Source organism: Miscanthus floridulus, chromosome 10, assembly GCF_019320115.1.
Source record: "Miscanthus floridulus cultivar M001 chromosome 10, ASM1932011v1, whole genome shotgun sequence".
Lineage (NCBI taxonomy): Eukaryota > Viridiplantae > Streptophyta > Magnoliopsida > Poales > Poaceae > Miscanthus > Miscanthus floridulus.
In genome coordinates this window covers 91647673-91662474 of record NC_089589.1, presented here as the reverse complement: position 1 = coordinate 91662474, position 14802 = coordinate 91647673, and the positions used below count along the sequence as shown (strand labels likewise).

The window sequence follows — 14802 nt, the reverse complement described above, 5'->3', positions numbered from 1 at the left end:
GCCGATACCTTCTGAGCTCCACTTATCATCTTCTTCATCAAGTGTCTCAGAAACTTTTGCTTGGCGAACCCATCGGCAACTTAGGAGGCCCGTGGTGGTTTATCAACATGTGGCTGAATGCCCATATGCACAAACGTTTGCAATGGGACTTCTTTGCCCAACAATTCCCACGAGAAATTGCTGAAGACCACGTGCTTGGGGATGAGGAATCGGCAACACGCTCACCCCTCAATTTTGGTGAAGCCATAATTGTCCTCCCTGGAACAGAGGCCAATGAAGACCAGATCGGCAGATTCTTCCAAAGCTTCTACAATGGTCTTTCTCGTGATCATAGGGCCTGGGTACCTTATATTGACGAAGAAAACAGATTCCCCCTTCTTTTCAACTTTGCCGATGACACTCTGAATCAAGGATAATGAACTCATGATGGCCATCATTACTCCCAGGGCAATCCCAGTAAACACATTCGGTAGCGGGAAAAACACCAATATCACGTATGAATTTTACAATCCATCGGCAGTATCCCGTCAATTGGCTTTTGGGCAACTGCCAATCAAACTTTGTTTTGCCGATGTGATCAAACCCAGAGAAACAATCACCTGCGGAACAGATTGGAGCAGGGTAGTGCGACTCTCCCCCGATGCCGATACTACAGATGTCGATATATCCATCTGGACGCCAGCATCTTTCATCACCGAATCATATAAGCAATGGTGGCGAGAGTGGAGGGAACAACTGTTTGCAACATCTGCTCACACATATCGGCACATGATCGACCCTGAATACGCCATTCCCGATGACGCAGTAAGTTTCTTTTAACTCCCTTCTGCTTTTTCCTTTCATATATCGGTAACTAACTTTCTCGTGACAGGTTAACAACCCAGCACCATCTATGAGCAAAAGTGGGAAACCCTTCGATCTTCGGCCTGTTTCCCCGATATCACCGATCGGCTACAACGCCCCCACCTTAGCTGCTTTGACTCACCAGAAGACCCGTGCCAAGACCATCACCTCCAAGTCCAAATTGGCTACAGCTAGGGCCACTCCATTGGCTGCTGCTACAACCCTGATCAAGGCATTCAAGGTAACAACCCTGTTTATTTCTACTCATGCCGATCACAAACTGTATTAACATTAATCATCAGGGTGTAAGAGCCGCTGCTGGATCGTCATCGGCAATTCCTCCGACATCAAGCACCACTACCTCTGACAAACCTTCAGAGGTATTCCTTTGATTTTACATTTTATCTGTTAAATATCATACCTTACACTTGTTTTGCAGCAACAAATGGGTACATCGGCAAGCGTACCAGATGTTCAAGCTCCACAACCAACAAGTGCCGATGCCCCCCAGCCAACCGTTGCTGAGGCCCAAGCAAAGCGCAAAGCCTTAACAGATGCCGAGGCACAGCCAAAACGACAGAAGTCCATGCCGATCCCCACATCTGCCCCAACGTCTGCAAGCCGGCCAGAATCAGTCGATGCAACTGAGCAAGCAGTTAATCCTCCTGTACAGGACATACCATCGGTCATCATACCCCAAGGGCCAACCACCGATGAGGCCACAGAGGATATCCCATCGGCAAGCTCAGCCGATCCTCCACACGGCATACTCCAGGCTGCTTCCTCCAGCCAAGTATAGGAAATTGCCTTGAAACAGGTAAGCCGATTGACCTAGTCGATTTATAATATTCATACTTATCCTTAACTGACCTCTTTTTCTTTTTCTCAGGAACAAGACTCCCCAAACAGCCTATTTTCCTTTGCCATTGACGTTTCTGACGATGATGGAGAGGAAACAAGTTCTTCCCTTGCACTGGGAACAATATCGGCAGAAATTAAGTCCAAGTTGGAAGCTCTCCTGGACTTGTTACAGCAGGATACCGCCCAACTGGTAGATGACTCGGACCCCGCAAAGGCAATTTTCAAAACAATCCGTGGCCAGGTCCCTGCCGATGTTGAAGAAGCACTCTTCCCAGCAGCCCATTTAGAAAGCCGCCAACTGCAATATCAACGGGCTGCTCAACGCATTGCCGATAGAGCAGCTCAGGCTCAACTCAAAGAAGAGATGCTACAACTGAAACAGATTGCCGATGAGAAGCACAAGGGCATCGGCAACTTGCAGACTTCGGGCGCTGAACTTAAGCAGAAAATCTTAGATTTATCGGCAAAGAGGATGGCTCTATTGGCTGAATTGAAAGAAGTCGAGGCAGCCTTAACTCATGCCCAACAAGAAGAAAGCCAGCTACCCGATGCCATCAAGGCCCTTCAGCAAGAAAGAGACATCCAGGCTCGCAAAGCCTTGGCCATGAAGAAAAAACTCAAGCCTGTGGAGGGTGCTGCCGATGAAGACATCAAAGAAATGAAGGAAGCCGACCAGATTCGCCTGCGTGCGATATTGGCTATCCAATCCTTGTTAAACTTGTAAATCTTGTCTATTGCATCGGCACTTTATGAGACATTGACATCCTTGTATAATTTTAGCCGATAGGACTGTTATCGGCACTTATACTTTTATGCATCCATCCAGATACTAGGGTAATATTTCTTTAAATATTTTCCATTTAATGCTCTGGGAAACACAACCCCTTCGAGGGTTTCTAGAATATATGCGTTACCAGGAACAGACTGATTTATCCGATATGGACCTTCCCAATTAGGAGACCACTTTCCAAACTTTGAACTTTTAGTCCCAATCGGTAAAATCAATTTCCAGACCAGATCTCCATCGGCAAACTCCTTTACCTTCACCTTCTTGTCATACCATCTAGGCTACTCTTTTCTTATTTTCTTCGATGCTAACTAAAGCCCTTAACCGATGACCCGCCACATCTTCCAACTCATCCTTCATAAGAGTATCATAATCATCGGCTGTCAGCTGATTTTGAGAACGTATTCGCCTAGAGCCAGTTTTAATTTCCCAAGGCAATACTGCGTCGTGTCCATATACTAACTGATAAGGCGTTACTTTGGTTGTACCATGACATGACATCCGATATGACCACAAGGCTTCATTTAATACTGTATGCCACCTCTTAGGATTTTCTTTAATTTTGCGCTTAATGAGTTTGATGATCCCTTTGTTAGAAGCCTCAGCCTGACCATTAGCTTGAGCATAATATGGAGAAGAATTTAAAACTTTAATTCCCATACCTACAGCAAACTCATCAAATTCTCCCGATGTAAACATAGTACCCTGATCGGTAGTGATAGTTTGAGGAATACCAAATCGGTAAACAATATGCTCTTTCACAAAATCGATCATATTAGCCGATGTCACCTTTTTTAAAGGAATTGCCTCAACCCATTTTGTGAAATAATCGGTAGCAACCAGAATAAATTTATGTCCTTTGCTCGATGGCGGATAAATCTGACCGATGAGATCGATAGCCCATCCCCGGAACGGCCAAGGTTTAATTATAGGGTTCATAGCCGATGCAGGCGCTCTTTGAATATTACCAAACTTTTGACACCCCTGACATCCTTTAAAATATTTAAAACAATCTTCAAGAATAGTCGGCCAATAGTATCCATTCCTTCTGATCATCCACTTCATCTTGAAAGCCGATTGATGCGCTCCACACACTCCTTCATGAATTTCACCCATCAAACTTTTCGATTCATCACTGCTAACACATCTGAGTAAAACTCCATCTATAGTTCGATAATATAATTCATCATCGAGGAGCACATACTTGGTAGCTTGGAACCTTATACGTCTTTCAACCTTTTTATATGGATCCTTTAAATAATCGACAATCTCCTTTCTCCAGTCATCGGTATCGACTGCCGATGTTAGCACTTCCTGAATAGGCTGATACCCTGAAGCATGCTGAGCTAGTCGATTAGCCTCCTCATTATGCAGTCGAGAAATATGTTCAAGACGAAAATCTCTAAACCCTTTCAACAATTGCAAACATCTTTCATAATACGAAATTAAAACTTCACTTCGGCATTCATAAATCCCAGCCAATTGATTTATAACTAGCATAGAATCACCAAAGATTTCAACAGCATCGGCACGTATCTCCTTCAGCAATTCTAACCCTTTTATCAAGGCTTGGTATTCAGCCTGATTGTTTGTCGATGTAGCAACAATCGGCAATGAAAACTCATACTTCCTTCCTTGAGGTGAAATCAACACAATGCCGATACCTGCTCCTTCACCACATGTGGACCCATCGAAGAAAAGTGTCCAAGGAGCAACCTCCAGAGAGTCCACTGTATTACAATGCTGAGTGACAAAATCAGCCATAACTTGCCCCTTAACTGCCTTAGTCGATTCGTAACGTAGTTCAAATTCTGATAATGCTAAAATCCACTTGCCGATTCTACCACTTAATATCGGCATCGACAGCATATACTTGACTACGTCGTCTTTGCATATGACCGTACATTCGGCAGATAACAAATAATGTCTTAATTTGACACAAGAAAAGTATAAACACAGACATAATTTTTCGATGGCCGAATACCTTGTCTCAGCATCCACTAATCTTCTGCTCAAATAATAAATAACACGTTCTTTCCCTTCAAATTCTTGAATAAGAGCTGAACCGATAACGGTATCATCAGTTGACAAATACAACCTGAAAGGTTTCCCGTGTTGAGGTGGAACTAGCACTGGAGGATTTGTTAAATATTTCTTAATTTCATCTAGGGCTAACTGCTGCTCAGCTCCCCATACAAATTCCTGATCGGCTTTCAATTTAAGTAATGGACTGAAAGCCTTGATCTTACCCGACAGATTAGATATGAATCTTCTAATGAAATTAATCTTACCGATCAAAGATTGCAATTCAGTTTTATTGGCAGGAGCAACCACCTTGTTAATTGCATCAATAGACTTCCTACTGATTTCGATGCCCCGCTGATGCACCATAAAACCCAAGAATTGACCTGCCGATACACCAAATGCACATTTATTAGGATTCATCTTCAATCCATGCTTCCTTGTGCACTCCAGTATCTTTCGTAGATCGGCTAGATGTTTTGTGATATCTCCAGACTTAATCACTACATCATCAATGTAGATCTCCACTAATGTGCCGATGTATTCATGAAAAATAAAGTTCATAGCTCTTTGATAAGTAGCGCCGGCATTTTTCAAACCAAACAGTCATGACTATCCACTCAAACAACCCTACATGACCTGGACATCTGAAAGCAGTCTTAGGAATATCTTCTTCAGCCATGAATATTTGATTGTAACCTGCATTACCATCCATGAAGCTGATAATTTGATGTCCGGCTGCAGCATCAATCAACAAATCAGCAATCGGCATTGGATAGCCATCCATCGGTGTGGCTTTGTTGAGATTCCTGAAATCAATACAAACACGAAGTTTTCCATTTTTCTTATAAACAGGAACCACATTAGAGATCCACTCTGCATATCGACACTGCCGAATAAACTTTGCCTCAATTAATTTAGTTATTTCGGCCTTAATGTCAGGAAGTATATTAGGGTTGCATCGGCGCGCTGGCTGCTGATGTGGCCGAAATCCAGATTTGATAGGTAACCGATGTTCAACTATCGATCGGTCTAATCCAGGCATCTCAGTATAATCCCAAGCAAAACAATCTTTATACTCTTTTAACAAATCAGTTATTTGCTGCTTACACTTGGAATCTAACTTAGCACTAATAAAAGTAGGTCTTGGCCCATCGCCATCACCAATATCTACTTCTACTAAATCATCTGCCGATGTGAACCCTTGACCTAATTTTCCATCATCGGCAAACCTATCCATTAAAACTCTTCTTCAGAACCGACTGCTTGGATCGGTGGAATTTCATAATCAGCAACTCTAAGGAACTCTTTTTCCCAAACTTCTCCTGATATGCATTTAGTTCGCTCATAAGTATCTGATTCTACCGATGCGATGATATAAGAAGAATCACCAGGGACAAACTCAATCTTATCCCCAATCCACTGTACGAGGCATTGATGCATTGTAGAAGGAACACAACAATTAGCATGAATCCAATCCCTCCCTAGAAGCAGATTATATGCACCCTTGCCATTAATAACAAAGAACGTCGTCGGCAAGGTTTTGCTGCCGATGGTCAATTCAACTGCATACTGCCCCTTTAGCCAGTGACACATTGCCTTCAAAATCCTTCAGCATCATATCGGTTTTGGTCAAGTCTTGATCTCCCTTACCAAGTTTCCGATACATCACATAAGGCATAATATTAATCGCAGCCCCTCCGTCGATAAGTATCTTAGATACAGGCTGCCCATCAACTCTGCCTTTCACAAACAAAGCCTTAAGATGCTGTCTCTCGTCATCGGTAGGTTTCTCAAAAACAGCCATCATTGGATCTAGTGTCAACTGAGCTACTTGATCAGAGAGAACAACTTCTTCCTCATTATCAGATAGTGCCAAAAACTCCATCGGCAACATGAATACCATATTAACATCTGCCGATGGACCCTTATTTTTGTGTTTTACCTGCCACTGCTGATGACCAGACCTCTCATTGGAGGAATTTTCCTCTCGGTATAAATCCTCCTGATGCTCACGTTGCATCCTCCTTTTCTGTGTCTTTGTCAGACCCTCTGGGCACCATCGAGGAAACTTGGTTTTCCAAACCGGCTGATAAAAGGTCCTAGTTGATTCTACACGGCGTATATTAGGGTCCCTGTAGAATATTTCTTCATCGGGAACTCTTGCGTTTGCCATCTCCTCAAGCTCCTCTTGATTCCTTGGAAAATATCCAGCGCGTTTACCAAGCCTCTCATGTACACTAAGTCTGCCCCCCAGCCGATCATGCACTGATGCTCTGCCTCTGATCGGCTCATTGATAAATAAACCCTGACTTGCCAGGTTGAAACCTCCTTTCTGACCGATTGACCCCATAATAACCATTGCACTCAGGGCAATTTTCAACAGTTGGCAATTTAATACCTTCTTCCCAGCAATGGATGAAAAACGGGCACCTCCAATGATCTTTATGCCGATACCATTCTTCCCGACGTCTCTCTTCTTGCTGTTGTCGATATCGGTCCTTACGCTGACGCCAACCCTCCTGCTGCCTTCGATGGGTAATCACAATGCCAGGTCGAGGAGGGTTTTTGGAACTACTGCTTTCTCCTAGCAAACCCTTACTTTTTGCATCATCGGTAGTTATCCGATGTTGGGGATCCACTGATGCATTTTTCTCAGCAGCCTCTGACGTCAATACCTTGGTCTTCCCTTTGGCCTCCAACATATTTGCTGGAAAAGGGTGTTGATCAATTTTCATCGGCTTCTGGGCCTTGGAAGTACCAAACTTAATTCTCCCAGATTCAATAGCCGATTGTAACTATTGCCTGAACACCTTGCACTCATTTGTACTGTGTGAAGTTGCATTATGCCATTTGCAAGTACAAGATCTTCTTCAACTCTTCTGCCGATGGGATCACATGATTAGGTGACAGCTTAATTTGGCCCTCTTGAAGCAGAAGATCAAATATCTTGTCGGCCTTGGTGATATCAAAGGTAAACTTTTCTGGCTCTTTCTGACCAAAGGGACAAGATATCAGCTTTTTATTCTTAACCCACTCAGCTAAGCCGATAACTGGTTCTTCATCAGAATCAGAATCTCCTACTTCTTCAACAAATGATACTTTTTTACTCCAATTCTTTTTAGGTTCAAAAACCCTAGTATCTTGATCAGAGATCCTTTGCATAAGATGACTGAGGCTTTCAAACTCCTGAGAAGCATATCTGTCTTTAAGATGTGGCAATAACCCTTGGAAAGCCAGATCGGTAAGTTGCCGATCATCCAGCACCAGGCTGTAGCACTTATTTTTTACATCTCGTAGCCTTTGCACAAAGCTTTCTACCGATTCATCATTACGCTGTCTCAATTTTACTAAATCGGTAAGCTTCTTTTCATGGATTCCAGCAAAGAAATACTTATGAAATTGTTTTTCTAGATCAGCCCAAGTAATAATAGAATTTGGTGGTAATGAAATGAACCATGTAAATGCCGATTCAGACAAAGATGATGAAAATAATCTAACTCTTAATTCATCTCTGCTAGCTGCTTCTCCACATTGAATAATGAAGCGATTGACGTGTTCCATTGTTGATGTATCATCTTGCCCAGAGAATTTAGTGAAATCTGGTACCTTGTACCGATTTGGGAGAGGAATTAAATCATATGCAGGAGGGTATGGAGTCCGATAAGAATAAGTATTGACCTTGGGCTTTATCCCAAACTGATCCTTCATAATTTCTGCTATCTTATCGGCCCAAAAAGCATCAGCCTCCTGTTGACGAACTGGCTGAATTTCTACAGGAGGTACCTGCTGATATCCTTCCACATATCTTTGTGGCCCACGATCTCCAGCAATCGGCATATTTGCCGTTACTTGTGGTCCATTAACCTGCTGGAAAGGATTCATCGGCTGAGCTGCCGATGCTTGATTCTGGAAACCAGCTTGCATATGACCTTGTTGAATCCCTGCAACCTGCTGATTTTGCTGAACTGTATGTTGAACAGGTAACTGTCCTGACCAACCATTATTAGAACTCATCGGTACAAAACTTACCGATGGCTAGGTAATTTGCTGACATTGTTGGATAATTATAACCAGCTTGAGGCATGAACTGAACCCCAGTTTGACTCATAGCAGGGGCTTTCTGCTGCATCGGCAGTAAGCTTGCCGATGGACTTGAATTGGGTGTTTGAACCAAAGGCATCTGGAAACCTCCTGGAGTTGGTTGCACAGTAGTTGCTGTGGCATATTGAGGCACTTGAGCCATCGGCGAAACAGCCGATGGTATAGGAGCTTTTCCTACTGCATCAAACACTTGAGGTAACCCAGGATTGAAAGCAGATGACTCCGGAGGCATACCATATCCCCACCAATTAGCAGGAATCTGGCTATTCTGAGACACAGGGCCTGACATAGCTGATGCCGATAGATCTGTATTAAGCTGAACTCGTCCTCCTGGTAGTACCGGATCTGATCGTATCGGTGTAGATTGAATATTAGGTAAGCCTGCCGATACTAGAGGAGAAGTAACTTCTGTACCCACAACGGCCGAGGGAGCCGATGGAGTATTGACAGATGCTGGCTCTGGTTGGTGATAGGCAGGCCCAACGTAATGCGGTGACGCTTGTCCTTCTTTGAGAGTTCGAACCACAGAATTATGAACAGTATTGGACAGCACATTGGAATGATTAATCAAAGCATGATTTACTGCAGAATTAACCATCTCTTGAAGTTTACCAGGATTGGAGTCAAAGGTAACCTGCTGAGGCAATGGCAAATCTTGCTTCTGGATGACTTGTCCACTCTTGTTCAGGCTAAACGATCTCAGACAAAGCTGCATGTATTCTTCTATAGCCTTTTCCATAGCCTGCCTCTGCTCTTCCTTAAGATCTTCTTCTGATACCGCGATAATGTTCCCTGAATCGATCTCGGGATTGAACATATTGATCGGATTGATTTGTCCCACTGGGCGTGCCAAAAGATGTGTTGATGCAAAAGTGGATCTGCAAACACAAAGGGCTAATACCCGAATCGATATCCAAAGCGTGCCAGTCGATTTGACCTATTAATCGACAAGGATGAAGATACGAGCACTTTGGTCCTGACAACAGCGATACGCCCGGAAGTCACGGCCAAGAGGTACTCACGCGGAACTCGAGAATCGCCGAAGGTCGCACTGAAGCGATGCAACTCGCCGAATCAATGAGAACTCGTAAAAAGGAAAAATATGCAAATTGACGAAGTTGCTGAAAAGTAAGTAGATGCAAATAGGAGTAAAAATTGGTTTTGATATTGATTGATTGATTCATTACATTGCCCCTCAATCTATATTTATACCCTGATCTAAAGAGACATAACCAAATACGACTAGGACACCAAGTCCATATCTAAGGAAACACGTGACTCTTACATGAATCATACACTAACAAATATAGAAAAGGAAATCAACTCCTATCTATTTCCCTGTCCGCCTCAATTACGATGGAATTCTCACCAACCTCCTTTCCATCGGCATACTTCCTGTTTCATCGGCAGTAGTTTTCAAGCCTTCCTTCATCGGCATCGACAATAACATCTCCAACCTTATCGGCAACGCCCGAGTCTAAATCAACCTTTCCATTGATCACCACCATTCATCGGCAACCATCTTTACAAGCTGATTTTCATCGGCTGTCAGCGTATACAGTAACTTTCCTCCTACCGATTAGCCCACTCTGATCATTTTGACACGTGCAAAAAACGGTGTCAACAATTTGATATTGCCACTTTGCCCAATCCTTTGACCTTGCCCTTTGAGTTATCTCCAAATGTGATTCTTTCTTACCCATCTACTTCTTCATCTAGTGAGGTGAACATACGAGGATCACCGGTCATATGTTGTGTGCAACCACTATCAATAATCCAATGACTTCCACCGGTCTTGTAGTTCACCTACACACAAGAGATCAAGCTTTAGGAACCCAAACTTGTTGAGGGCCCTTCACCTTCTCAACAAGTGACTTTGCAACCCAAATTTTCTTAGGCCTATTCTTATTTGGAGGTCCTAAGAACATCACTTTCATCTTTCCACTAGAATTCTTTCTAAGCATGTAGTGAGCATTGAAGGCAAAGGGTCTAGCATGCTTGGGCAAGGGTTGTGGTGGTGGAGTTTGGCACTCATGAGCAAAGTGGCCTTCTTGACCACACTCAAAACATCTCTTTGGCTTTGATTGCTGTTGTTGAGCTTGAGCCTTCTTCTCTTTGTTTGCCATGTACCCAATGCCACTTCTATCCATCTTCATGACGGTGTTCATTAGAAGCTCACTTTGAAGATACTTGCCTCTAGTGAATTTGCTCAATCCAATCTTAAGATGCTCTTTCTCTAACTTGAGCTTCTTGTTTTCTTCCTTGAGAGCATCATTGTCCTTTTCTTCCTTGAGCTTCTTATTCTCATCTTTGAGCTTCTCATTCTCAAGGATCAAACCATCACCATGAACAATAGTTTCTAGCACAATAGGCTTGGTGGTTTTGAGTTCTTCAAGATCTTTCTTGAGCTTTGCATTGTCATTCTTGAGCTTGACAAACTCATCATAGTCATCGGCTTCAACCACTTGCTTGCTCTTGCTACTAGAACTTTGCTCAATGCTCTCAATAATCAAGTCATCACATGATGTAGCTATATCAATCTTAACAACATCGTTAGTAGAATCATGTGGCTCATTGGATAAGAATTCTTGAGCAATAACAAGGGTATCATGATTAACCTTAAGAGTGGTATATTCTTCTCTTAGCTTGTTGTGGCTAGTGATGAGCTCATTATGTGTCCTCTCAAGTTTATCATGTTTATCTTTAAGCTCTTTCTTAGAAGATTTGAGCTCCTTGAGTTTGGATGTTATAGCATCGTTTGCTTCTCTAAGTTCAACACTAGCCTTTTTGGCTATGTCACATTTTTTCTAAAACTACATCATTTTTAGCCTCTAGCTTTTCATTTTTAGCTCTAGTCTTTATAATGATCTTAGTGTATTGTTTTGGCAATCTAGCAAGATCATCATAAGTAGGTGATTCATATTCATCATCATCACTATCGCTATCATTATCACTAGCATGCTCATCATCACTACTATCATCATTGTTCGATACCTTGCGGTCACCCTTGGCCATAAGGCATAGGTGTGTAGAGGATGATGGCGGTGGTGGCGATGAAGATGATGAAGAGTTGATAACAATTGCGGCCACCTTCTCGTTGTCACTATCATCATCGGATGAGGCACTAGATGAATCAATGTCCGTGAGCCAATCACCGACAATGTATGCCTTTCCACTCTTCTTGTGGAAATCCCTCTTCTTGCTATCTCTCTTCTTGTACGGCTTGTTCTTCTTCTTCTCTTCTTCTTCTTCATTACTTGAGTCATCTTTCTTGCCCTTGTATTTGTTCTTGAACTTGTCTTTCTTGGGCTTAGTGCATTGGTGTGCTAGATGACCAAGTTCTCCGCAACTGAAGCAATCCATCTCGGAGATTGGCTTCCTTCTAGAGCTAGTGAAGAACTTCTTCTTCTTGCCATCAAACTTGATGCCACTCTTGTTGAGCTTCTTTAGCATCTTGGCGGTCTTCTTCACCATAAGAGCAAGACTTTCATCATCAACTTCATCTTCACTTGAGCTCTCATACTCAAGTCTTGCTTTGCCCTTCTCTTGGCTAGCTTTGAATGCTAAATCCTTATCTTTCTTCTTGGTAGAGGATGAGCCATCTTGTGGCATGATGTGCATGTACATCTCATGAGCATTGATCTTTCCCAAGATTTGTGTTGGTGTAGCGGTGGAAAGATCACCTTGATGTAGCATGGTCATAATATGCCCATATTTTTTAATGGGGAGGACACTCAAGATCTTTCTTACAACATCGGATGGTTGCATTTTAGTAAGTCCAAGCCCATTGACTTCCTCTATAAGAACATTCAAACGTGAATACATTTCATTAGCACATTCTTTAGGAAGCATTTCAAAAGAGTTGAGCTTTTTCATGACAAGATGATAGCGTTCCTCACGCTCACTCTTAGTTCCCTCATGGAGCGCACAAACATCTGACCATAGAGCATGGGCATCTTTGTGGTTCCTCACCCGATTAAACACATCTTTGCAAAGGCTTCTAAAGATGGTGTTTCGAGCCTTTACATTCCACTTCTCGTAATTCACCTCATCGCCTTGTAGGTTAGTAACATCCTGAGGTTTTGGGAAGCCTTCTGAGGCGGCTCTAAGTATACCAACATCTAGAGCCTCTAGATATGCCTCCATGCGAATTTTCCAATAAGGAAGGTCATCTCCCTCAAAGATAGGAGGAGGTCCATCCCCGTGAGACATCTTGCTCTAGGCGGTTAGGCCTAAATATATGAGCACAAGGCTCTGATACCAATTGAAAGGATCAAGATGCCCAAGAGGGGGGGTGAATTGGGCTAATTCTAAATTTCTTTGCAATAATTAAATCCTATGGTTAGCCCAATTAACCCCTTGTGCCTAGAAAGTGTTCTAATTGTTCTACCGCACAAAAGACTTGCAACCTAAGTTCCAATCCTACTCTAGTATGGCAATTATAAGAATGTAAAGACATGAATTGAATTGCTCAAAGTAAATGCTCAAAGTAAATGCTCAAAGTAAATAGAGAGGAAGGAACGCGGTGATGTTTTGCCGAGGTATCGGAGAGTCGCCACTCCCCACTAGTCCTCGTTTGAGCACCCGTGCAAGGGTGTAGCTCCCCCTTGATCCGCGCAAGGATCAAGTGCTCTCTATAGGTTGATTTTTCAACACTCCGTCACGGTGAATCACTCACAACCGCTCACAACTTGAGTTGCATCACCCACAAGCTCCACCAGGTGATCACCAAACTCTCAATCACCACCAAGCCATCAGGTGATGGTGATCACCAAGAGTAACAAGCATGAACTCTCACTTGACCACGACATGCCTAATGAGAAGGTGGATGCACACTATGCTACTCTTGATCTTCACTAATGAGGGCTCTCTTTTGGATTCTCAAATCTCAATCACCTCACTAGGACCTTGCTCTTCTTAGCACTCTCTAAGGTGTTTCTCAGCTGTTGGAATGAGCAAAAGTTCCACCATCGAGCAATCACAGGAGTGTCGAGAGCAAGCATAGGAGGAAAATTTGTGCCAAGTTGTCATCTTCGCTAAAGAACTCACCACTGCAAGTGTTGTCGGACAATCTACTGGTGAGAACTGTGACCTTTCCACCGTTGTTGAGCAAGATTCAGTGCCTCCAACATGCCCTATTTTGTTGCACACACTGGCTCCATTGGACTTCTCTAGGGAGCATGACACATCTTTTGAAGATATTGTTTTGGTCGAAGATGCGTCCGATGAGGAAGAAGCTAAGATCAGTATGAGTGTGACAATTGAGGACCTAATTGATATCATCATCCCTTTGAATGGATCCTCTCAGTCTATTGATGAGACCAAGGTAGAAGATCCCAAGCTGCCAAGTAATCCTTCGATGGAGGAGCCGCCTCAATTGGACATGGACATGTAGATAGAGGATTGTGTTGGTCCCCCGATACATCACCCACCTGAAAGGTCCTAATGGCTAGATGGGGTGAATAGCCTATAAAAGTTTCTACAACAACACTTAAGCCAAGTGGTTAGACAATTATGAAGCAAAGCGAGTGTTGCGCTAGCCTACTCAAAATGCAAGCCTCCTATCCATAATTCTAGTTATCTACGATCTCTATGTCACGGAAGAGGCTAAATCACTACCACTAAGTTAGTGAGGTCTCAAAGACTGACTACACTAAAGAGCTTAGCTACACTAGAAAAGTAAATACAAGAGTGAGGTAGTGAAGTTATACCGCCGTGGCAAGAGATGATCAATCAAACACAATGAATACCAATGAAATCCTCATGACAAGATGACATAAGATTTTTTACCGAGGTTCACTTGCTTACCGACAAGCTAGTCCCCATTGTGGCGATTCACTCACTAGAGGTTCATGCGCTAATATGCATCACACGCATAACCCGCAATCAGGTGTCGCACAACCAACACAAGATGAGGATCCACAGGCCATGAGTAATCCACTAGAGTACCTTTTGGCTCTCCGCCGGGGAAATGTCAAGAACCCCTCACAATCACTACAATCGGAGCCGGAGACAATCACCAACCTCCGCTCGACGATCCTCGCTGCACCAAGCCATCTAGGTGGCGGCAACCACCAAGAGAAACATGCAAAATTCACAGCGAAATACAATCACCAAGTGCCTCTAGATGCAATCACTCAAGCAATGCACTTGAATTCACTCCCAATCTCACAAAGATGATGAAT

At 43.2% G+C, this 14802-nt stretch overlaps 1 protein-coding gene across 1 annotated transcript; it reads left to right on the top strand.

Annotated features, from left to right (window-relative positions):
• The first annotated feature begins 463 nt into the window (after positions 1-463).
• On the top strand, positions 464-2556 carry LOC136485088 (uncharacterized). The gene is made up of 4 exons (XM_066482034.1): positions 464-804; positions 872-1084; positions 1146-1660; positions 1733-2556. Exons 1-3 carry the CDS (start codon positions 769-771, stop codon positions 1233-1235), a joined length of 339 nt encoding a protein of 112 aa, XP_066338131.1. The 5' UTR covers positions 464-768; the 3' UTR covers positions 1236-1660; positions 1733-2556.
• Positions 2557-14802: the final 12246 nt, after the last annotated feature.

Coding starts and splice junctions, on each gene's coding strand:
- LOC136485088 (XM_066482034.1), top strand. CDS start 769: ATGATCGACCCTGAATACGCCATTCCCGATGACGCA. Junction 805..871: donor ACGCCATTCCCGATGACGCA/GTAAGTTTCTTT, acceptor TTCTCGTGACAG/GTTAACAACCCAGCACCATC. Junction 1,085..1,145: donor CCCTGATCAAGGCATTCAAG/GTAACAACCCTG, acceptor ATTAATCATCAG/GGTGTAAGAGCCGCTGCTGG.